Below are 25,067 nucleotides of genomic sequence, written 5' to 3'. Positions count from 1 at the left end.
TCAAGAAAGGTTTGGGAAGGTTAAGCTTATGAAACAATAAAGATTGGAGCCTTTTTATAGAAGAAAAAAACCAAACTAGCCGTTGGGTGTTCGACCGGTCAAGCTAGGGGTCGACCGGTTGACTAGCCGTTAGCATTTAATGCTTGGCAAGTGACCGTTGGACCTTGACCGGCTGAGGTTCAACCTTGATCTGTTGAACAACCGTTTTGGAAGAAAGAGAATTTTTTACACCCTCAACTTGTTGAGCTGGGGGTCGACCCGGACCTCAACCGGTTGAGTTAGGGGTCGACCCAGACCTCGATCGGTTGAGCTGGGGGTCAACCCAAACCTAGACCAGTTGAGCTAGCGGTCGATCGGTTCCTTATCCGATTCAACCGATTGAGCCATTTTTGGCTCAACAACCAAATTTTTTCAACTTAAAACATTTTAAAATGAGTTTGAAAAACATTTAACACAAGGTTTTAGTTGAAAACATGAAATCATCCAAATTTTAAAATATTTAAAACAAAATAACTCTTTGATTATTTTAGTGCATAAGTAAAGAATGTAATGCATGGAAATCCTAGTGTACCAACAATTTTACAAAGAGATCTTATGAAACTTGGGTATTGAAAAACACTTCTCTTTGAGGTGGTCTTTTTCTTCATGATTTCTCCTTGGCTTGATTTGTCTTTGTGATTACCACTTTGGAAATCATCTTGTCTAATCATATTTGAAATATAATTATTAGTTCTAAACGTTGTTTTGTTATAATCAAAATCAAGATTAACCAAACCTTGGTTTCACACTAATGTTTTTGTTTGTGTGGTGCAGACAAGGACAGAAGGGGTCAGCTTGTGGAGTGGGTGGAAAAGGCCTCTTTTGACTAGTTCAACAAGCTCTTTGAAATATTTGCAACCAAGCCAAACCACCAGGTTCTTTTGATGGATAAGAACCTGCAGACGATCGTCAGGGAGCCCAAGTTGTTCATCCTCCCCAGTACTTCCCCGTTTGGCTCTCCGGTCATTGGTGCTCGACGAGCATCACATGTAGAAGACCTCCCTTGTTATGAGGTTGCTCGCGTGGCAGACTCAAAAGCACACCAGGACCGCTTAGAGCAAAGGGAGAAAAAACGACAGGACAGGACGTTAAGGCAAACTCCATCCATAAACCGCCCGACTTTCAGCTCTATCGTCCGTCTTCCTGCCAAGAAGAAGGGTCATCTCATTTAGCTTGCTCAAAGGCTACTAAATCCGTCGTGCGCATTCCCTTCTCTTTCTGCTTCAACTTTTTTTACATCTTCATCTTCTGTCGCCAACATTGAGCCGAGCATAGAGGTTGACCTGTCAACTGCCAGCACCAAGCTGGAGGCAGAGGTCGAGCCAGTGGTGCCTTGTATAGTTTGTGAAAAGGAGGAAGAAGAGGACATGGTTGCGAACCTGAGAGCCAGATTCAAGGAAAGGCAGTGTAAACGTCTATCCAAATTGAGAAAATAAAGGCTATGCTTAATTAAGAAAAACACCCAAAAGGGAGAGTGAATTGGGTTTTTTAAAATCTTTTCAAACACAACAAGTTCAAGCACAATATGAACAAAATAAAGAGATAGAGTTAGAGAATTCAAACTCGGGTTTTATAGTAGTTCGACACTTCCTTGCCTACGTCCACTCTCCTCAATCTCCTAACCGAGTGAAAGTTGAAGCTTCAACCAAGCTTCCAATCTTCTTACACTTAGATTTCGGCTCCAATGAGCTCTTACACAATCTTTTCAAGATTCAAACCTCTTGAAGGCTTTAACACTCAGTTTTTATAAGAATAAATCCCTCAACCTAGATTAAGGATAGCTCAAATACAAGACAAAGTTAGGATGACACACAAAAGTGTACTAAAGGATATGCAAGTGATGATTTAATGCACTAAGAAAGAAATGAGAGCTTTTTGGTCAAGAACAGGTAGGTAGACAATTGATTGCAAGTGTTCTCTTATCAATAAATGAAGTGGAGCTCTCAATTTATAGGTTTCGAAGCTTGGGAGCCAAAAACAGCATTAGGTAACCTCGACCGGTCGAGCTAAGGGTTGACCGGTTCACTAACCATTAGAGCATTTAATGCTTGATAGGTTACCATTGCCTAGATTGGACCTCGATAGGTCCTCGATCTGACCTTGATCGGGAAGAGAATAACCTTGACCGGGAAGAGAAGGTTACTAGGAGAGAGAGAAGATTTTGGGCATTCCTCGATCGGACAAGGGCAACTGATCGACTGGTTCCCCAATCGGTTGAGCTGGTTGGCCATAACCTCAACTGGTTGAGCCTTTTGGCCCCGAAAACCTATCTTTTTCAATTCCTTTCTTTTCTAACACTTGGGCAAGGTCTTTAGGTGAATTATTATGCTAATTTTAAAACATTTTGCCTAAGGTACATTGTTGAAACTCGGGTTTTAATGAAATCGAAGTTTTAAAGGATAAACCGAGTTTTCTAAGTTGTATGAAATGGTATGAAAGTCCTAAGTGCATTCATCTTACATTCGTTTCTTATGATCACAAGTCTTCCAAAAGTCTCGATCTTGTATCCATTTGGTCATTTGATGAATTTTCGAGTTTATGCCTGAGATTTTTAACCATTAAACCAATTAGTCACTTAACCATGGTTTGTTATCATCAAAACCCGATTAGGAGAACCTTTGGGCTAACGATTTCCCATTTTTTGATGATGACAAACCTTGGTTATCTAGGAGAGAAAAAAAATCTCCCCCTCAAACCAATCATGGATCAATCAATCAATTTTCAATAGGAAACAATGTAAAGCATGAAAATTTGAATAGGAAACAATGGATCATGAAAATAGCATATCATATATATATGGTAACCTCACATGTACACGAAAACATAACATATATGCTAATCAACATAGATATGACAATGATATGCATGAGGGTCTCCTAGATCCTAGATATTTCTCTCACTTTGGCAACATAAAAAAAGAGACTGGGGGGGAACTCTAGATAAACTCAAGGCTGAGAAGGTGGAGGTGGAAACATGGAGCGGAGGTAAGCCATCATCTCCTCATGCTGACTCTCCTGGCAACTCTCAATGTGCTGAATACTCTACTGGAGATGCTTGAATGTAGCTTGCTACTGATCCATACACTCAAATCTCTGTTGTAAGTGCTCAAAACAAGAAGTGAAGTCAGTCTGATACTGATCTATGTGATCTTCCATAGAGTAGAATCGAGTATCATTGACTAAAGCAAGCTCCTCTTTACGAGTCTCAAGTGAGTTGATCTGAGCTAATACATCCATCTAAGGCGCATGATCAGGAGCGTGAAGTGCCTAAGATGGTATCTCTGTGTGAGGAAGCTTGGTGAATGATGGCTGAGAGGATGGCCCCGCAGTGTAAGACAACTCAGTCATCATAGGCTATGAGAAAGTGGCCTCAAAATGAATACTCTCTGATTGAAGTGGAAGAGGAATGTCAAGCTCGAGCTCTCTGTGCTCAAAATCCCTCTAAGGGTCTAACCCACCCTCCATCTCTCTGATCTCGGCCTCCTCCTCTACTTTGGGATGCATCTGTCCTTGTCCCCGGGCCTATGCTGGAGGTCGCTCAACTCTCCTAATCCAAGAGCCATCGAGGGCTTTCTTGAACTTCATCCGCCCCAAAGATTGCTCATCGTAAGTGTCATAACTAGTAAGAGTCTTGAAGTCCGTCTCTCTGCTCAAATCGACCTCGACATCCTTGAATACTCGAGTAAGGAAGCGGTCACAGGGGAGTACTCGAGTCGTGCTCTCACAGTAAGATATCATATCAATTATCATCAGATACCTCACGTGAATCCGTCTCCCTGTCAGAATTGAGTCCATAATGAATGCCTCAAGGTAGGAGACCTCGTCTCGATGTCCGTCTCGTGGCAATAAGATGGAGCAGATCATATGATGAAGGACTCGGCTGGTCACGGTCAGGATGTGTGCTGATGGTTTGCCCATTCCCTAGGCGTCTGTAAGTCCGCACAACCTCTGAATAGCCTCTCTAAGCTCAAAACCCGGCACAGTGGGCCAAACCTTGGACTCATACACCCAGAGTCCAATTGAAGGGATGTCGAAAATGCGGCAAATGCTCTCTAGGCTCAGTCTGATCTCAACACCTCTAACAGTGGACATGACCGGTCCTCTAAGTCCATAGGTCACCCGTGAATAAAATGCACGCACCAGAGTCGGGAAGATCGGCTCGAAAATCGTCACAATTGGAAGTCATCCCATCCTACTGAAAAGTCCTTCAAACCTAAAGTACCGAAGTTGAGAGAAATTTATACTTATCCCTGGAACGACTTTCTTCTGGGCAAATTTTTACTTGTATCTCTAATATTCTTTGACGGAATTGAAGAGGGTCGTGTCGTACCTCGCCTTTCAGCGAGCTTCTGTCTGCTCAAGCTGAGATGGCTCAGCAGGGTGCTTGCCCTAAGCCCTAAAGGCTCTCTCTCCTAGGCTCCATTAGAAAAACGGAAAATGAAGAAATGAAGTCCGAAGAGAGAACAAACCCAAACAAGAGAGAATGAAATCCAACCAGAAGCTCTAGGCGCACGGAAATGGAGTTGAACCTAGCTGAGGCGCGCGGTCAGAGAGAAATCACTCCCAAAACGGAAACCCTAGCCTAAAAAATGTCCCAAAATCAACTCCAAGGCCTACAAACAGTCCAAGATCTTGCCCAAACTAATCTTTAGAAGCAAGAATGTGAAGAGTCTTCAAGGAATGGAGGAGAACAGTGGAGAAAATGAAGCGTAGGAGCCTCTTTAAATTCCCAACCCCGATGAACTGCTTGGTCAACGCTCCAATTTTTTGCTTTTTCTTGTCTCGTGATCCCCCCTACCCTTTTTAGTTGAAATCCCCAATTTTTTATGTCCAATGCCAAGGGAATTTCGATTTTTGGTCAAAATTTGACCTTTTTCCTAAGAGTAATTCTATATGATGCATATGATATGAAATTCATGCAATCATAGGGTATATTCAACAAGAGTTCATCAGGCAATCATTTAATCATAAAGAAATCACCCCTAGTTGTCTTCTAATATCAACAAATTGCTCTTCACTTAGAGGTTTTGTAAAAATATCGGCAAATTGATCTTTTGTGCTTACAAATTCAAGTGTAATGTCACCTTTTTGTGCATGGTCTCTAAGAAAATGGTGTCTAATCTCTAGATGCTTAGTCCTAGAGTGTTGCACGAGATTTTTTGAAATGTTTATGGCACTAGTGTTATCACATTTAATAGGAACATGCTCAAAAAACAAATTGAAATCACTAAGTGTTTGTTTCATCCAAAGGATTTGTGCACAACACAAACCGGCTGTTATGTATTCGACTTCCACCGTTGACAAGGCTACCAAATTTTGCTTCTTACTTATGCCATGAAACAAGTGAATGTCCTAGGAAATGACAAGTGTCACTAGTGCTTTTCCTTTCAACTTTACAACCAGCAAAGTCGGCATCTGAGAATCTAATTAATTCAAAGTTATCACCCTTAGGATACCATAGGCCTATGTCCATTGTCCCTTTTAAATATCTAAGAATTTGTTTTATGACACTTAAGTGAGATTCTTTAGGACAAGATTGAAATCTAGCACACAAGCATACACTATACATGATGTCGGGTCTACTAGCGATCAAATATAGCAAAGAACCTATCATGCTTCTATACATAGTTGAGTTGATGGACTCAGCTTTCTCATCATTGTCAAGCTTGATGGATGAGCTCATTGGAGTCTTCATTGTTTTAGCTTCTTCCATGTTGAACCTTTTGAGAAGATCTCTTATATACTTTGCTTGATTGATGAAGGTTCCTTCCTTTAGTTGCTTCATTTGAAGTCCAAGGAAGAAGTTAAGTTCTCCCATCATGCTCATTTCGAACTCACTATGCATGCATTTAGAAAATTCTTCACAAAGAGAGACATTAGTAGCTCTAAAAATGATATCATCAACATATATTTGCACTAAGAGCATGTCATTTTTTTTTGTTTTTATGAAAAGAGTTGTGTCAATTTTTCCCATTCTAAACCCTTTTTCAAAAGAAATTTACTTAATCTTTCATACCATGCTCTAGGTGCTTGTTTCAAACCATAAAGTGCCTTTTTAAGTTTAAAAACATGATTAGGATAGTCAAAACTTTGAAAACCGGGTGGTTGTTCAACATATACTTCTTCATTTATAAAGTCATTTAAGAAAACACTTTTCACATCTATTTGATATAAAACAAAGTCTTTAAAACATGCAAAGGCAAGTAGCATCCTAATGACTTCTAATCTAGCTATAAGAGCAAAGGTTTTTTTATAATATATCCCTTCTTCTTGATTAAAACCTTGGGCTACCAATCTTGCTTTATTCCTTACAATTATGTCATTTTCATCCATTTTATTTCTAAAGACCCATCTAGTTCCAATAACACTTTGATTTTGAGGTCTTGGCACTAATTCTCATACTTCACTTCTTTCAAATTGGTTTAACTCTTCTTGCATAGCAATCATCCAATTTTGATCAACTAGAACATAATTTATATTTTTAGGTTCAATTTGAGAGATAAAAGCAACATTATTGCAAATATTTCTAAGAGATGATCTAGTTCTTACCCCACTAGACGGATTATCTATAATTTGATCTTGTGGGTGGTTGATGACAAACTTTCAATCTTTAGGAAGGTCTTGTCTTGATTCACCTTGCACTTGTTGAGGAGGTGGTAATGCCAAAGGTGATTCTTCTTTCTTGGGATCCTCTACAATTTCTTCTTGTTGCCTTCTATCTTCAATTTGTAATTTTCCCATGGAGGTCTCCAAGCCTAAATCATCATCCAAACTCTCTCTTTCTTGGAGAGAATTGTTAGATTCATAAAAAATAACATGGATGAACTTCTCTACAACCATGGTTCTTTTATTAAAAACTCTAAAGGCTTTACTTGACATTGAGTAACCAAGAAAAATCCCAACATCCGATTTCGCATCAAATTTTCCAAGATTATCTTTGGTGTTTAATATAAAGCATTTGCACTCAAAGACTTTGAAATAACTAATATTGGGTTTCTTGTTTTTCCAAAGCTCATAGGAAGTTTTCTTAAGAATAGGCCTTAATAAAATTCTATTTAAAACATAACAAGAAGTGTTAACCGCTTCGGCCCAAAAATATTTTGGTAAATTGTTTTCATCTAGCATGATTCTAGCCATTTCTTGAAGAGTTCTATTTTTCCTTTCAACTACCCCATTTTGTTGAGGAATTCTACGAGCCAAAAAATTGTGGTTAATACCATACTCATTGCAATAGTCTTCAAAATCAATATTTTCAAACTCTCTCCCATGATCACTTCTTATATAAGTAATTGTAAAATCTTTTTCATTTTGAACCTTGTTGCAAAACTTTGAAAACTCATAAAAGACTTCATTCTTTTGACTTAAAAATAAGACTCAAGTGTATCTAGAGAAGTCATCCACAATAACAAATGCATAAGATTTTCCTCCAAGGCTTGGTGTCCTAAAGAAACCAAATAAATCCATATGCAACAATTCAAGAGGCCTAGTTGTTGAAATGAAATTTTTGTTTTTAAAAGAGTTTTTGATTTGTTTTCCCATTTGACAAGTTTCACAAACTTTGTATTTTTGAAAATTTATTTTAGGAAGGCTTCTAACAAGTTCATCTTTGTTGAGTTGGGAAATGAGGTCCATGTTAGCATGTCCCAACCTCCTATGCCACAACCAACTTTGATCATGCATGCTTGAAAAACATCTATTATGATCATCATATTTTGAAATATTTGTAGCATAAACATTATCACATCTATGACCCATGAAGATGGTTTTATCATTTTGAATATCTTTGGTGATGCAATGAGATGCTTCAAAAATACTTTAAAACCTTTGTCACAAAGTTGACTTATGTTCAAAAGATTATGTTGTAAACCATCCACTAATAAAACACTTTCAATAAGAGAGGACGTGTCATTACCAATGTTGCCTTGACCAATGATCCTTCCTTTTGCATTGTTTGCAAAGGTAACGTATCCTCCCTTTCTCTTTGTAAGGAAAGCAAACTTGGATTCATCCCCGTTCATGTGTCTTGAGCATCCACCATCCAAGAACTACTTATCCTTCTTTGAACCCTACAAAATAAAATTTAAGTTGATTTAGGTACTCATATCTTTTTGGGTCCTTGAGGGTTAGTGACCTTGGATTTTTCAACCCAAACCTTTTTAGCTTTAGCATTTGAATTCTTTTGAGAACCATTTCTTAAGGGACATGTACTACTAATGTGCCCTCATCTTCCACAAAAATTGTAAGTGGTAGAAGGACTTGCACTTGCGGATTCTCTTACAAAGTAGTTTTTAAAATACTTTTGATTTTTTTGAAGATTTGAATCCTAGTCCTTGTTTGTCAAAAACACATTTTTAACTAGCTAAGATCATTTTAAAAGATTTTTATCCACAAGAGAAAATTGAAAGAGAGGAAGTCAACCATTCATTTTTCTTTTTCAAAATCTCATTTTCACTTCTCAAAATCTCATTCTCTTTTTCAAGATGAGTTTTAGATATTTCAACAATTGAAAATTTTTCTTTCACTTCTTCAAGTTCTTGAATTTTCTTTTTAAGAGAATTATTTTTCAAACTAAGTTTTTCAAAATCCTCATATAATTCTTCAAAAACATCATGGATATCTTCATCACTAAAGTTAAAGTTTACCTCACCAAGATCATATATTGCCATGAAGCACATGTTTGCCACTTCTTTCTCATTTTCTTCTTCGGAGGATTCTTCACTTTCACTTCAAGTGGTCATCATTGCCTTTTTCAGTCTTCTCTTGGCTTCACTTTTGTAGAGAGGACAATCATATTTGATGTGTCCCGATTTTTTGCATTTGAAACACACCAAATCTCTTTTCTCTTCTCATTTCTCCTTGTCACCATGAGATGAGGATTCCTTTTTAGAAGGGTCTCTTCTAAAGATGAATTTTCTTCCTCTAAACCTTTCACTCCTCATGTATTTGTTAAGCTTTCTTGTGATGAGGGTTAAATCATCATCTTCCTCACTTGGTTTTTCTTCTTCAACATCTTCTTTTTCCTTGGTTGTAGCTTTGAGAGCTATGTTCTTCTTCTTTTTGTTTTCACCCTCCTATAGCTTCTTTGCCAAGTTAATCTCATATGTCATCAATGCCCTATGAGCTCTTCCATAGGTAGCTTAGTCAAGTCTTTTGCTTCTTGAATTACGGTGACCTTGGTATGCCACTTTAATGGGAGAGACCTCAATATCTTCATCACCTTCTTGGATTCCTTGTAGGTTTTTCCCAAACCTTCAAGACCATTGACAATGTCGGTGAACCTAGTAATCATCTCAACAATAGTCTCATTTTCTTTCATTGAAAACAATTCATAGTTATGAACAAGTAAATTAATTTTTGACTCTTTCACTTGATTTGTTCCTTCATGAGTTATTTCAAGCAACCTTCAAATTTCTTTAGCCGATTTGTATTGACATATTCTATTATATTTATTTCTATCCATAACACATTGCAAAGTAAAAATGACTTTAGCATTTAATTGAACGTTTCTTCTATCAAGTTTATTCCATTCTTACTTGGGTTTTGGAACCAAAACTCCATCAACTAGTTTAGTGGGAAAAGTTGGGTCATCTTCAATGACGTCCCATACATCTAAATCAGTTGATTGTAAGTACCAAGTCATTCTGGTTTTCCAATAGGGATAGTCGGTTTCCGTAAAGAATGGAGCTCTATGTTTTGAAAAAAAATTCAGTTTGAGATGAGCTTGATGGAATATTCATTTCCTCTTAGATGATTAAGTCTTTAAAACAAGAGGTCTAGCTCTGATACCAATTGAGAAAATAAAGGATATGCAAGTGATGATTTAATGCACTAGGAAAGAAATGAGAGCTTTTTGGTCAAGAACAAGTAGGTAGACAATTGATTGCAAGTGTTCTCTTATCAATAAATGAAGTGAAGCTCTCAATTTATAAGTTTCTAAGCTCGGGAGCCAAAAACAGCAAAAGGTAACCTCGACCGGTCGAGTTAGGGGTTGACCGGTTCATTAGCCGTTGGAGCATTTAATGCTTGACAAGTTATTGTTGCCTCGACTGGGAAGAGAAGGCTACTAGGAGAGAGAGAAGATTTTGGGCATCCCTCGACCGGACCTCGACCGATTGAGCCTTTTGGCCCCAAAAACCTATCTTTTTCAATTCCTTCTTTTTTAACACTTAGGCAAGGTCTTTAGGTGAATTATTATGCCAATTTTAAAACATTTTGCCTAAGGTACATTTGTTAAAACTCGGGTTTTAATGAAATCGAAGTTTTAAATGATAAACTGAGTTTTCTAAGTTGCATAAAACGATATGAAATTCCAAAGTGCACTCATGCATTCATCTTGCATTCGTTTCCTATGATCACAAGTCTTCCAAAAGACTCAATCTTTTATCCATTTGGTCATTTGATGAATTTTCAAGTTTATGCCTGAGATTCTTAACCATTAAACCAATTAGTCACTTAACCATGGTTTGTTATCATCAAAACCCGATTAGGAGAACCCTTGGGCTAACACAAATCTATCATGGTCATTCCCCTTTCTCCTAAAAAGCCCTGCTCGAAGATTCTCTACCTGGAGCCAGTATTGGTTATTGTACCGACGCTAGAGCCTTCGGCTGCTACTGCAGGTACCAACCCTACACCGGACAAGAGGTCATTCTCTGCTGGGGGAGGCATTCGCCCAGAGCTAGGGGGCCCTCCACTAGTCCGACTGAACTCAATGATGACTCCATTAAGTGCGTGGCTTCCGTCCCTCCTCGTCCCTAAGTGCCTCACACCCCCAACCGGGAGGAGATAGCCGAACTGATGAAGCAGATCCCTTGCTTTACAGAGAGGGAGGCTCCTATGAACAACATGGGAGTACTCTTTTCGGCCACCCGGCGAGTCTCGGTAGACTTAGATGGCGATCCCAACATTTTCTTTGTGGCCTGACTTCCATTTGACACCCCAGAATTCGTCGTCTCCCGCATCTTGCCTATGTAAGATTATACAACCATTGAGACGACGGAAGTGGTAAGCCTCTTCCCTCTTTTATCGGTGCCTTAGTCTTTTGATTTCTTAACAATTTCTTGCTGCCATCTCAGGTGGTGGCCAACGTCTGCAATTTGATGCAGCACCGTGCTATGCTCTTCAAACGACTAGAGGCTACTAAGACTATGAGAGTGTACATTGCCCATAACATGGACGACAATGAAGAACTCTGTGCCAAGCTAAAATCGGTGGAGGACGAGTTTACTGTTGCTCGGAAAGTTGTTGATGAAGGAGTCAAATTGCTAAGGAAGACAGAAAAAAGGAAAGAGACAGCTAAAGCTGAGTCCCGTTGGTTGACAGAGGAATAAGAGGCGATGGAGGCTAGGCATAAGAAGGCCGAAGAGAAGAACACATGACTAAGGCAGGAGATGAAAGAGCTCCGGGTGGGGTTTGCCGCTAAAAAAAGAGGAGCTGGAGGGTGAGTATCAAAAGCAAGTAGATGACATGTTTTTTTTCGGCTACCGGTGTTGCATGAAGAAACATAGCATCACCTAGGGTACCCCCAACTACTCTTCATATGATGAGGATGCTACTAAAGCCAGTCCCTTTGGTGGACAGACATGACCCTGATCATTTCTGTATATTTTTTCTTTTTTTTTTTCTGTCCGAAGATGGCTCAACTGGAGGTTGTAATGAACATTCACATTTTTAATACAGATATACTTGTCTTTTTCGTCTTTCTTTCACGTACATTTTATTTTTCATAAGCCAATCCCATTGATTGTACTGCTTTAGGTTGGATACATTCCAAGGGCGGAGCAGGGGTACGTTGTCCAATGTTTAGAGATGGTATGCCCCTAAGCCCCTAACCTTAGTCACAACATAGGGCCTTTCCCAATTAGCCTAAAGCTTTTCGACTCCCACCTTAATCGTGTTCTCAAAGACTCTTTTGAGGACTAAGGTTTCGGTGCGGAAAATACGTGGTTAGACCTTTTTATTGTAATGGGCAATAACTCTCTGTCGATAGGAGGCCATCCAAATGATTGGGTTTCCCTTCACCTCATCTGCTTAATCCAATTATTTCTCAAGTTATTGATTGTCATCTCTTTAACCTTGCACGACTATTTTGGCGGTGGGCATGCCTATCTCAGTTGGAATAACAACTTCCATTCCATAGGCAAGGACAAAATGAGTGATTCTTGTAGGTCGTCTGAATGTTGTTTGGTACGCCCACAGAACTCCGAGCAATTCGTCTACCCATTTTTCTTTGGCTCATTCCAGTCTTTTCTTAAGTGCAGTCAGTAGGGTCTTGTTAATTGCCTCTGCTTGCCCATTGTTTTGAGGATAGCGGGACATGGAATATAGATTCTTAATTTTTAGCTTCGAGCAGAAGATTTTGAAGGTGATATTGTCGAATTGCGGCCCATTGTCCTCTATAATTACTTGTGGAACCCTGAACGGGCAAACGATGTTTTTCCAGATGAACTTGGAGACGTCCTTGTCTTTGAAGCTATCATAGGCTTCTACTTCTACCTACTTGCTGACGTAGTCAGTAGCTATGAGTAGAAACTTCTTTTGTGTTGTTGCCAAGGGTAAGAGACCAACTATGTCCATCTCCCATAATGCAAACGACCAAGGGCTCGTAACCAGGTTGAGAACTTTAGAAGGCATGCGAGGATGAGAGCGTACTTCTGACACCGATCACACTTCTTAACATAATTTTCAGCATCTTATTCATGGTAGGCCAATTGTATCCTTGCGTGTGAGTGCAATGTGCTAAGGTTCACCCGCCTGTATGATTTTCACACACACCTTCGTGGAGTTTGGCTAGGACGTACTGCGCTTTCGGATTGCTCAAACATTTTAGATATGGTCCTCCAAAAGATCGTCTATAAAGACTGTCATTGATTAGGGTGAAGCGGGCGGCTTGTACGCAAACCTTGTGTGCATGCTTCTCATCCCTTGGTAGTTCTCCCGTCTGGAGATATTTCACAATTTCGTGCATCCAGTTGGGGTCCGCCTCAACAATACTACATACTGGTACTGACGCAACTGAGGATGTGGCCTGGAGGTAGACGGGCAACATTACGACATCTCTTATAGGAAGAGTGGTAGCTCTTCCGGCTAGTGCGTTAACCTTTAAATTTTTTGTCTGGGGTACACGTCTAACTGCCCACTTGCCTAGCTTTCCCAAGTGGCTTTCTACCAAGGTGAGATAGCGAGTCATGCATTCGTCTTTTGCTTCACACTCTTTCTGAATTTGCCCAACGATTAGTTGAGAATTGTTACATATTTCCAACTTGGTTGCTGCTAAAGTAAGGGCAAGATCTAGTCTGGCCAAGACCACCTCATATTCAGCTTCATTATTAGAGGCAGGAAAGCTGAGTCGGATAGCTTGCTCTAGCAACTCCCTAGGCGGTGACTGTAAGATCAGGCCTACTCCAAAACCGAAGGCCATGGATGTTCCGTTCACATGAAGTATCCACCATCTTTTCCCAGGGGACTCGTTTAGATGTGATGGTTTTTAGGGGAATTCAGTTATAAAGTCGACCATGACTTGTCCCTTCAATGCTAATCTTGGCTGGTATTTGATTTTGTACTCACTCAACTCAACAACCCACTTCAACATTCGTCTGAATAGACCTGGTTTATGCAAGATGCTTCTGAGTGGTTGATTTGTGAGTACAATCACTTGGTGGGCCCGAAAGTATGAGAGGAGTTTCTAGGCGGCGCTTTTCATGGCTAAGGTCGTTTGCTCTATTATGGAGTATTGGGTTTCTACATCAACCATTGTTTTGGTCACATAGTAAACGAGCCTCTGTTCTTTGTCTTTTACATGAAAAAATAGAACAACACTGATTGCACAGTCAAACACGACCAAATACATGTAGAGTTGTTCACCCGACTGAGGGCTGCTCAGAATAGGTGGCTTAGTGAGATAGTGTTTGACTTCATCGAATGCCTGCTCGCCCACATTCATCCGTCCAATCGATTGCACTTGACCCCTTGAGTGTGAGGAAGAAAGACCTCAGTTTGTTTGTAAATTGGGCTATGAAACGCCCTAGTGCAGTTAGACTACCTGTGAGACGTTGCAACTCCTTTTTACTATTCAAGGCAGGTGTCTCAAGGATGACTTTTATTTAATCCAAATTAACTTTAATTCCCTTTTGGGTTACCATAAATCTTAGGAACTTACTCGCGCTAACACCAAAAGCGCATTTAGTCGGGTTAAGCTTCATGTTGTACGTCCGCATTAGGCGAAATGTTTCTTCCAGGTGTTGGGCGTGTTTGCCTCGGGTTCTTCACCACAATGTCGTCAATGTAGACTTCCACAGTTCCATTGATCAAGGGTTTGAAGATCTTTGTCATCAACCTCTGATAAGTAGTGCCAACATTCTTGAGCTCAAATGGTATAACTTTGTAGCAGTACAACCCGTGTGGTGTCACAAAGACTGCATTTTCCTCATCTGGTTGGAACATGGGGATCTGGTGGTACCTGAATAAAACGTCTATGAAGGAGAACATTTCGTGCATGACATTGGCATCTACTATTTGATCTATTCAGGGAAAAAGAAAACTATCATTTGGACAAACATCATTCAAGTTGGTGTAACTGACACAGACTCGCCATTTCTCATCCTTCTTTGGAACAACCACCACATTTTCCAACCAGTCTGGATATTCAACTTCCCTGATGAATCCGGTTGTCAGCAATTTGTCAATCTCAGCCTGGATGATCCTCTGCTTGTCTGAATGCAAGCATCGAACCTTTTGGTGGATGGGTCGTGAAGAAAGTATGACGTTGAGTCGATGTGAGGCTATAGATGGATGGATTCATGTCATTTTAGAATGAGTCTAGGTGAATATGTCTTTGGTCTACCGAAGCATGCTTTCAAATAGTTTCAATTCATCTAACATGAAAAGGAAGTTGGCATAGGTAACTTGGTCAATGTCGCATGAGAGACGTAGTGGTTGGAGTGGGTCAACTGCAAGTAGATTCTTCTCCACCAGGTTTAGTAATTGTTATTGCTCATCTAGGCATGGCTCATTACTAGTCGGGTGTCCGGATTCAAGCACTACTTGATAGCACTGGTGCTCAACCAATTGATTGCCAAAAATATCGATTTGTTCGTCCTTGTTGAGGTAGCTCTCCATATGATGATATGTAGAGGGAATGACCTTCATACTGTGAAGTCATGAGCGTCCCATGATGGCGTTGAAAAAGGATAAATCATCTACCATCGAGAATTGTACATTTAAGGTGATTGGGCCAGCTTGGACATGTAATACAACGTTTCCTAGAGAAGCTGTTGTGGTCCCACTGAACCCAGATAGTATTCACCTTGGGTTTTCTAGGGTAGATAGTAGGAATTTCATTTTCCTGTAAGCCGACATTTGTAAGAGGTCAGCCGAGCTACCTTGATCAATTAGAACTCTTCTTACATTGAACCCGCTTATTCCCAAGGTTAGGATCAGGGCGTCTTCGTGTGGCTGCAATGCCCAGTTAGCATTTATCGGAGGGAAGGTAATTGTGTCATCAACGAGGCGTGTACTTCCATTTGGCAAGTTGTGTTGAATGGAATTGATTTGTTCCCTTACGGAGGCCGCATGAAGCAACTTTTGCCTTTTCCACTTGGAGTTGTATTTTTCATCAGTGGAGCCTCCGTGAATGTAGTTGATAATAGCTCTGGGAGCTGCTGAAGTTGTGGGGGCTTGTATGGCCAAATCTCGGGTCGATTCCCTTTGTCCACCACTTATGCGGATGTATTGTTTCAGGTGTCCAACCTTGATTAGTCTTTCCTCTAGATAGTGGAGACTTCTACACTGCTCCGTGGTATGGCCATGATCTTTGTGATAGGCTAATGGCTCTGATCCCGTTTAGCCAGATCTGTCTTGATCGGCTCCAACCACTTGAAATCAGACAAATCGCGAATAATTGGGAGGAATTTTTCGCATGAGATATTGAGGAGGGTCAGGCTAGCTTGACTCAGCTGCTGCTAGTTGTCCTGCCTTTTATTAACTTGTCTCAATTGGCTTTAGGGATTTGAGCTTCCTGCATGGTCGTTTCTAGTCGAACGATTGGTGACTAGGACCTACTAAGTAGCTGCGCGGATGTTGTCTTCGAGCATAAAGTACTTGTTTACTCGTTTGAATAGGTCGTCCATCGTTGTTGGTGGCTTTTTGGCAAGAGACTCAAAGAACGACGTACTCAGATTGATGCTTCTCTTGAAGATCTACAAGATGGTGTCCATGCTGCAAGACTCTACTTGGAGCACAACTTGTTTGAACCATTTCATGAAGTCCTTGAGGGATTCATTTTCCTGCATCTTGATGTTCTGTAGGGTGCTTATGTTTTGCTTGTGGCGAGTTGAACATAGGTAGTGTCCCACAAAGGCTTCCGATAGATCTCAAAAATTGTTCATGGAGTTCTTCGAAAAGCGATGGAACCATGAGAGAGCCTAGCCATGTAGGCTGGTTGGAAAGACTTTGCATAACAGTGCATCATTCTTTATGTCTAGGGTCATGAGTTGCCTATAGTGCATGATATGATCGAATGGATCGCTTGTTCCATCGTATGTCGTGAATTTTGGTACTATGAACCCCCTTGAGGGCTCATAGTTAATGATGTGAGGGCCAAACGGCATGGAGAGCATGTCGTCCAGTCGTCAGTTGACGGAGCCAAGTGGAGCCCAATCCGTTGGGGTCTCCACTTGCCACTGTCAGGGCAGATGGGAGGGCCATTCTAACATGATTGTTGCGGCTGAGGGACCCAAACGAGCCTCTAGAGTTTCTACTACATAAGGTTTTCCCCCTATGCCAAGTGATTGAGGTCCCAACCAGGCTTGCATTACGTCAAACAAACATGACCTCCTGTTGCGCCTCCTTCTTGTTGACACCTGGGTAGAGTCGGAGCTTTCGTCCAACTGCACCTAGCGGGTTGGTGAAAGCTTCTCTTCTAGCTGTATTTCATGACTACCAGAGAGGGACTTTACGTTCCTAGGGAAAAGACACCTCGTCATTTTGTCTTAAGGTTGCTCGCTGACCTTTTTGTTGTCAGTTGTGAGAGAGGCCCGATGACAACACTTGGGCAGAAAACTCGTCATTCTCTTCTTTGAGTCTCCTTATCTCGCAGAGTAGGGATTGTACCTGTCGCTCACTCTCTCGTTGGCGTCTTTCCATTCTTTCACGCCAGTCAAAGTAGTCATCGCTACCCATAGCTAATGATTGGCTTCTAGAGAGTGTTGACATTCTTAATCGTTTCCATAGACGACGCCAATGTTGATGCAAAACCAACTAAAGTCGGATTCGTCCAACTTAATGGAGATTGGATAGTCTTCCTATTTTCGCATGTCTCTCAGACTATTTGCCCCAACACTAATGAGACTGAGTAAACTCCTTTCCTGCACAAGGGATGTCCGGATAGGTGGTCCGAGCATGCCCCTCCAAAGCTTAAGTCGGGCAAAAGACAGCTCAAGCGACCTTAGTGAGAAAGAGTGAGTCGGTGTATCTCTACGTACCTTGTTTGTGGTTTTAGAGGGTTTTTATAGTGCTAAAGAAAGTGCTACTGTAGTGTTAACTAAGCACTTTAACTTTCCTTATAATGATGATTGTTTTGTAGGTGGCAGGGTGATCATCACCATTTTGGGTGGCTAGTAGGTGTCATCAACTGACGTGCCATGATCTTTAACCGTACAACCGCCTGTTCCCTCAACCTATTGATGACTTGGGGTTGTGTGAGGCAATTAATTGACATGGACTAGAGGGTTAGAAGAGGTCTCATAAGCCATTCTCATGTCAGGTATGAATGATTACTCATGCCATTGGGCCTTGAAGGCTTGATTGGATGGTTTCGTCTGTTTGGAGGGTCCGGTCTCCCCATGTCGTCTGGCCTTATAGGGAAAGGGCCTCTTTATGTTTGTTGTCAAATGGAATTGATCATGGTCTGAATGGAATGATTTGGACGTTTGCATGTCTGCGCTACCCCGCCAAGGTGTTGGGATTGGAAAGTGACACGTGGAGGGGAGCCCCCCACATCGTGATCTACGACCACCGTTACTTCGAGGCTCGAGCTGCTCGGGAAAGCGTTGGGAATGGCATTCCCGATGAATTCTTTACAATTTTTTTATTTTATGATCTCATTGGAAATCATATAAAGACAATTTCTATTGAATTTAGCTATTAGTGCAAGTATTTTATTACTTCTTGTGCAAATCGCGTATTATATCAAAGTTAGGAAAATGTTGCTTCTTATAGAAGTTTTATTTTGGCTTATATAAGAGTTCTTTCATGTTTAGTAGAAACGTTTCAATATCGATATTGCCCTTTAAAGTAAATTGTGACCTGGCTTAAGTTTCAACTCTTCCCAAACAAGGCCTTTTTTGTGGACAAAGCAATTAAAAGAAAATTTTGAAAGAAATGGTAAGTTTACAAGTTAGAAAATTCTGGGCTTATGCCTATAAGGCTAGGTTGGGCCAGACTCAGAGGCCCATTAGCCCATGGAACTCGTCATCACCTATGTTGGGAAAAGGTAGAAACGGCAAGAATTTCTGATCGGACGGATGGGGCTGCTTCAGCAGGTAACCTCGGAGGATCAGGACCCTTCCGTGCAAAAAGTAGCAAACTCCGGTTGACTTCTTAAAATGCGGCGTCGAGACTTTGACCTTTGACCTAGTCTCACCGTTCGATCCGCTACTTTCTCTCTCTAGCTCTCGCAATCCTCCTTTCCACATCTGAGTTTCATTCTCTCTCTCTCTCTCTCTTTCGAACAGAGTGAAACCCTATCAGCCATTGGATCATGCTCTGAAGGGTTCATCACAACCGCAGTACTCATCAACAATGGTGGAATTATCAAGCGGAATCATCTGCATAACCGCGACATCAATGGCCAATCACCACCTGGGTTCATAGTGAATAAAAACCTTTTCTCTTATACTGAGCATGTCTGGTTTGGTTGCCCGTACAGGTCGTCATCAGCAGCGCTACGAAGCCGGCTGTCGCCTTATTGCCGGGTAATCAAATTCCCCCCACTGTACTCTTTTATTTATTTTTATGTCTTATGATTTGTTGCTGTCATTGTTGATGGTGATGTATATGTTTGTAAGGTCATTTTCATGGGAGCCACCTACTTATTTATTTATTTTCAATTTTTATCTTTCATTTTTATATAACTTAATTTGAATAACCTTTGACTTGTTGGTGGGTAAGTGGGTATGTGTCATTTTTGTTAATGGAAGTAAGAATTGGCGTTTTTGTTGGTTTTAATTGTAGGGTTTTGATAGAGTTGGTAGATTAAGCCAGAATATACTGCAAATGCCCGAAAAGTATGTATTCTTGATAATGTATTACAAATTTGTGAATATGGTGTATGTCAAACTGGGTAAGGATCCAAACGAGGAGATTGAATTTGGGTGTGTGGTGGGATCCTTTTTTTTTTTTTTCCCTTTGAATCACCAATTATGTTGTTGGATTTAGTTTGAAATGATTTATCTGAATTCTGAATACATTTTTGGGTGGAGTTTGGATGGTGGGGGTGCATTTACTTAAAGGGAGGATGATGTTGGTTGGGACTGCTTTACTAGTACTTTGATGTACTATGCTACTCTTTACCATGCCTTCATTAATACACTGGAATGAAAATTTTAAAGGGACTTTCTTTGGGGAGTTTTGGAACATGATTTAAGTATCATCTTTTGCATTTTTAAAAATGGTTTTGCTTGCTTAATGGGGTGGAAGGTTTGGGAATTTTAAGCAAAGAAAATGTTTTGAGGAAGAGGCCAATTGTTGTGAACAAAGCTTTTCATGTGGAATAGTAAGAGGATATGAGTAGCCATAGGTGTTGGGTTGTGATTTGAGGTTGGTCCCACAATGACTTGTAGAATAGGATTGTAAAAGTGTAGGCAGATTTCCAATTCCAGTTATTTCTAAAGTAGATCATGGAAAGATTTTTATTTATTTATTTATTTGTGTGTGAGGGTGGGGATATGTTGGGGAAACAGTTCCAGTTTCTTAACATTTTAGTAGACAAGGGTGTTTTAATGGTAACACTGTGGTTTATTCTAACCTTTATGAAACTTAATATTCAAACAAAGTATTGATACATGTTAAAAGAAATACTAGGTGTATCAAAAGCAAATGATGAAGATTTAATCCCTGGTGGTTCTAACCTATGTCCACATGGTAAATAATGAGTTTGATTAGATAACATGATTTTGGGTCATCTGTCTCTCTTATACACTTGGGCTTGGCAAGATGGCTGGATTATAGTAGGCAATTTCTCTTCTGGTAGCCAAGTGCTAGTCCAGGCACCCAGTTTATCCTTGCCCAGATTCCTAGGTGACTCGATATGACACATATCTTTATGTTATTCCTGCTTTTAATCCTCAACATGATTTTGATTTATAATTTGAATAGGAACAGGATTTGTTTTGATGACATTAAAAAGTGAGAACAAGGCACTGCATATGGGGGTGAAGATATTGTAGAGGGGTACATCACTGTTAGATTGGCCTTTTATTTGGGGAGGGGAGACTCAGCTTATGGAATTATTTTCGTTGGCACTGTGTTGTGAAAAGAACAGTTTGTGCTAGTTAATGGCCTTTTATTTGGGAGGGGAGACTCAGCTTATGGAATTATTTTCGTTGGCACTGTGTTGTGAAAAGAACAGTTTGTGCTAGTTAATGGCCTTTTATTTGGGAGGGGAGACTCAGCTTATGGAATTATGGAATTAGAGTTGCTGGATGCTTACTGCCACATCTCAACAAAGTTTGTATCAATTGTTGGTTTCCTCTTATAAAACAATCAAGTGGTGCATAATTTAGCCAACGATGAAACTGATTTCGATCAAGTTCTATTAGCAATTTCCTCTGTAGTGCCATTTTTCTCCTCCCATATGGATGAGTAGAACCCAGCGGATTGGTTTATTGGCCTCTTTCTGTATATGGTAGCTTGTTTTATTTATGAACAATGTTTAAAGAACTTTGCATAATCTTACTCCTAGGTGTCAGATCAAAAATTTTTGAACATTTGTGCGATGCTACTCTCCAATCTAGTTTCCAGAAGTTAACTCATGAGAATTTTGACAGGTGCATTCCATTTAAGCATAGAAATCCTGATGAGGGAAGCAATGAAAATTCTGAGAAGGTTGTTGAAGTGCTTATGATCAATTCACCCAGTGGTCCAGGTCTTTTGTTTCCAAAGGTACGCAGTTATGAGAATTATCTTTTCGTTATATTGTCTAAGGAATGATGTTTTTGCTTGTTTATTTGATCTACTGCACTACAAGTAATTGTGATTTGCTATTTTCTATGTATACACACAAGCAAAAACATTTATCATTTGGTGTCGTGAAATCTTAAAAATGGATTCCAAATACATCTGAAATCATATTATATTGGATATGAGATTTTCATATGTGGCAAGTTGGTTTAATATCTTGATTCCTAGATTTGTAAACACCAAGGCTAAGCAGTGCATAATTTGCCACTCATCTGCCTTCCATGTCTTTGATACATGTATTTAAGGCTTTGTTAGGGTTGTAGATAAGTTTGAGTTTTTTATTCTTACAGTTCTTACTTTGAATCTATATGGTTAAAAATTTTAAATAAAAAATAAATAAATAATAATAATAATAATAATAATAATAATAAAAACAAACTTACTTTAGGCTAGCTGGTGAAACCGATGCTTGGTGCTATAATTTTAGTCATTTACGGTTCACTGCAGGTCTGTCACCTGGAGAATACATGCATATTAAATTTCATTCTGGTGATAATTGCATCTTAGTCATTTTTTAATATTGAATAAATGTTATAACTGATTGTTAAACTGTTATAGGGAGGCTGGGAGAATGATGAAACTGTTGAGGAGGCAGCAATAAGGGAAGCTATTGAAGAAGCTGGAGTCCGGGGGGTTCTGATGGTATTTAATTTTCCCATTTGATTTTAAAGTCTGTTTGGTTCCATAAAAAAGAACCTTTAGTTTTCTCTCTCCTTTATTTATTTATTTTTTTGGTAGAAAAGCTTATTGAGTTCTTGGGATATGATAACTATCTCTCTTAAATTATCTAATTGTTTCTGAAGGTTTTTTAAATTTTAGGGGCTGAAATTAATCCTGTCTAATCAAATTATCATCCATTGCATCTTTAACATGCTAGTTTTTAGTATTTGTCTTCTGTATTTGACTATTGCTGCCATTGGATTTGACTTCTGATGCCCTTATGTGCAAAGTTCTATTTCAGTGAATTGTCTTGTATTAACTATGCATTTTCCTTCCCATGATAGTCACCATTAAATCCATATATGATCTCTTAGTACAATTAGTAGTCATCTTTGCATTGTCTGTAAGTGTAGGTTACCTTAGTACCTTAGTAAGGAAAATGCATACAACATCAGGTCACTATGTGATCCTAATCAATAATATCTTAAAACTTGTTATGGATAATCAGGTCATTACATTCTTTGAGATGTTGAAAAACGAGAGAGGGAGGAGAAAAAAAAGGAAACAAAAAGGACAGGTTTAGATCAGAAGCAAATGTGGAGGATAGAACTATTAATATGATGGAAGAGTAGGAAATTTATTTATTAGATTGAAAATGCTAGATGAATTCTTAAATTGACTGGTTTCAATTTAACAATTAAAAGATGTGGCAGGTTTTGTGTGCTCAGAAGAAAGTCAGATAGGTGGTCGCACTTGCTATAGATGGGGTCATATGGAATGGGAGGAACTATATGATTTTTATGGTGAAAGTGTTGGCAGAGTTGGCCTTCAGCATTCAAAAATTTAGAGAGTTCTTTTGGTTGTTTAGCTGACTGGATGACTGTAGTATACTCTTGCTTTGTACCTGTGCAGTTGACATGGGCCTTGACCCCTCCCCTCCTAAAGATAAAGTCAAGGTTAATTTTGATTAGACCTCTTTTGGAAACTCTGGCCAATTAAGTATTGTAGGCATTGGAGGGATCCTGGAGGTACCATCATCCCACATTCTCCAAACCTGAAGGTTATGGCTTTGCAATTGAAACAGATTTAATCAGCCCTGGGACATCTGTGCGAGGCCTCCTCTAAGGGTTTGGATGGGGGTCATGGTTAATTGCTGGATGAGGAGGGGAAACCTTAGGTCATTGACATATTGCTAACTTTTGACAGATTTGGGGCTTGTGTCACTTCCTAACTTGTTCCAAGTAAATTGGTTAGCCAGAGAAAATAAACTTGAAGCAAATTCATTGGCTAAAAGGGAGAGCCCAAAGTTGAATGAACTGTATTGAACATTTTATTCCTTTTGCATTTCAATAAGTTTTGTGCTCTTTCATATTACTTTTCCATTTACCATAAGGGAGGGAGGGAGGGAGGATGCACTATCTTTTTTGCCTTGGTCATTTTAAGGAAGAAGGATTTTTTCTTCCTCTTGTATTTCAAATATATTTTTCCACTGGCCGTAGCAAGGGAGGGAGTCATGCATAGCTTTGTTGCATGGAGATGAACTTTCAACATGGATAAAAGAAGACTGAAAATGCTAATGAAATCTATGGGAATAAGCAATGTGCAAGCTATAAATCATACCAGTGGCAGTTGCATTGAAACATCTGGGCTTTCGGAGCTGGAGCTTCAGGATTAGATTCATAGGCATTGTTTCTGGTTAAGCACATAATCTCAGTTTTCCTATGCCCGGTCTAACAGGATTTCACATTTTTCAATTACAATTTTAATGATTACTATTATTATTACTATTCAGAAAAGAAGATTGGCCTATGTCATTATTCTTATTGTTGTCATTATCATTGTCATCGTTATTATTTAGGTGGTAAAGGGAAACAGGGTAAGGATGAGAGATCTTTGAGAACTAAAAGAGAAGCAAGCAACAAGCATAAAAGGGAAAAAAAAATGCCACCAGAAACCCCTGGATGATTTAAGGAAGAAAATTGCCGAAGTTTAACCATTTTGGTAGTTATTATGATATTATTGTCTTTTTCTCTTTCGGTACTCTCTGGCATCTGTGAATCCAAAAAACTTGATGGTTTGCTTGATCAAACTGTTCTGTGCAAGGCTGTTAACACCAGGTTCAAGTGTATGGATCCAGCTGAAACAGATGTTGGCAATTATGGGGCTCAAGGAAAATGGGAAAATGATTGCTTTAGGATCTTGAGGTTTTGGCCACTTGAATATGCCAAATTTGTCCTAAAAATACTTTCCTCCCTCTTCTGCTATTCCTTTGAACTGAGATCTTTCTTTCCTCAACTATATTCCTCCTATCTATTCAAATTCTTTATAATGTGAGACTTATGCTGTAACATATCTGTTTGTTCGTGCTTTACTCGGTTACTTGGACCTGAGTGGGACTAACCCCTGTTTCTGTCACGACTTTTTCAGGAATTCCTTGGGCATTACCATTTCAAGAGTAAAACCCTCCAAGATGAGTTTAGCCCAGAAGGATCATGTAAAGCTGCAATGTTTGCCTTGTTCGTGAAGGAGGAGCTGGAGTCATGGCCAGAGCAGAACACCCGAAGGAGAAGTTGGTTAACCATACCTGAAGCATATGAGAACTGCCGGCATCCATGGATGAGAGAGGCTTTGAAAGATGGCTTTTCCAAGTGGCATGAAAACAAGATAAGCACAGGGGAGGCTTTCCCAGATCAAGATTGATATGTCAAGTGTCCACAAGCAAGACCCATGAAAAAAGGTCATGAGTAGGAGCAAGCATCCACCCAAACAATTTTCTGGGGGCAATTTTTTTTCTTTTCCATTTTTTTTGTCATTTTTAATACCTTGTGGACAGTAACGACGATATTGCTGTTACAGATGCTTGCTCTTAATCACGCATAGTTTCTATTTCTTCTAGCTGTTTTGTGTATGTTTTCTAGGATTTTCAAAATGCTGGCATCCTCCCACCGTTGGTTGGGTGTCGACTGATGGGATCACTTTCTGATTTCTCATTGCCTCGAGCCTCAAAGCTAAGGCATAGTTGGAAAGGTTGGAAATTTTGTTGAACCTTTTGGGGAGTCAAATTTGTTATGGAACTCCATTTTCCCAGGTGCAGAGTAATGATGCTATCCTTCATGATTTGTACGTATTATT

The 25,067-nt window shown here is 39.7% G+C and overlaps 1 protein-coding gene across 1 annotated transcript; it reads left to right on the top strand.

Annotated features, from left to right (window-relative positions):
* Positions 1-18,123: 18,123 nt before the first annotated feature.
* LOC100242877 (nudix hydrolase 16, mitochondrial) lies at positions 18,124-24,830 on the top strand. Its single transcript, XM_002263990.4, has 4 exons — positions 18,124-19,009; positions 21,083-21,197; positions 21,834-21,917; positions 24,363-24,830. The coding sequence occupies exons 1-4, from the start codon at positions 18,939-18,941 to the stop codon at positions 24,633-24,635; spliced, it is 543 nt and encodes a 180-aa protein (XP_002264026.1). The 5' UTR covers positions 18,124-18,938; the 3' UTR covers positions 24,636-24,830.
* The last annotated feature ends 237 nt before the right edge of the window (positions 24,831-25,067 follow it).

The sequence above is a fragment of the Vitis vinifera genome, chromosome 13 (genome assembly GCF_030704535.1).
Source record: "Vitis vinifera cultivar Pinot Noir 40024 chromosome 13, ASM3070453v1".
NCBI classification, from domain to species: domain Eukaryota; kingdom Viridiplantae; phylum Streptophyta; class Magnoliopsida; order Vitales; family Vitaceae; genus Vitis; species Vitis vinifera.
Note: the sequence above shows the minus strand (reverse complement) of the source record. Positions and strands in the feature narration are given on the sequence as shown.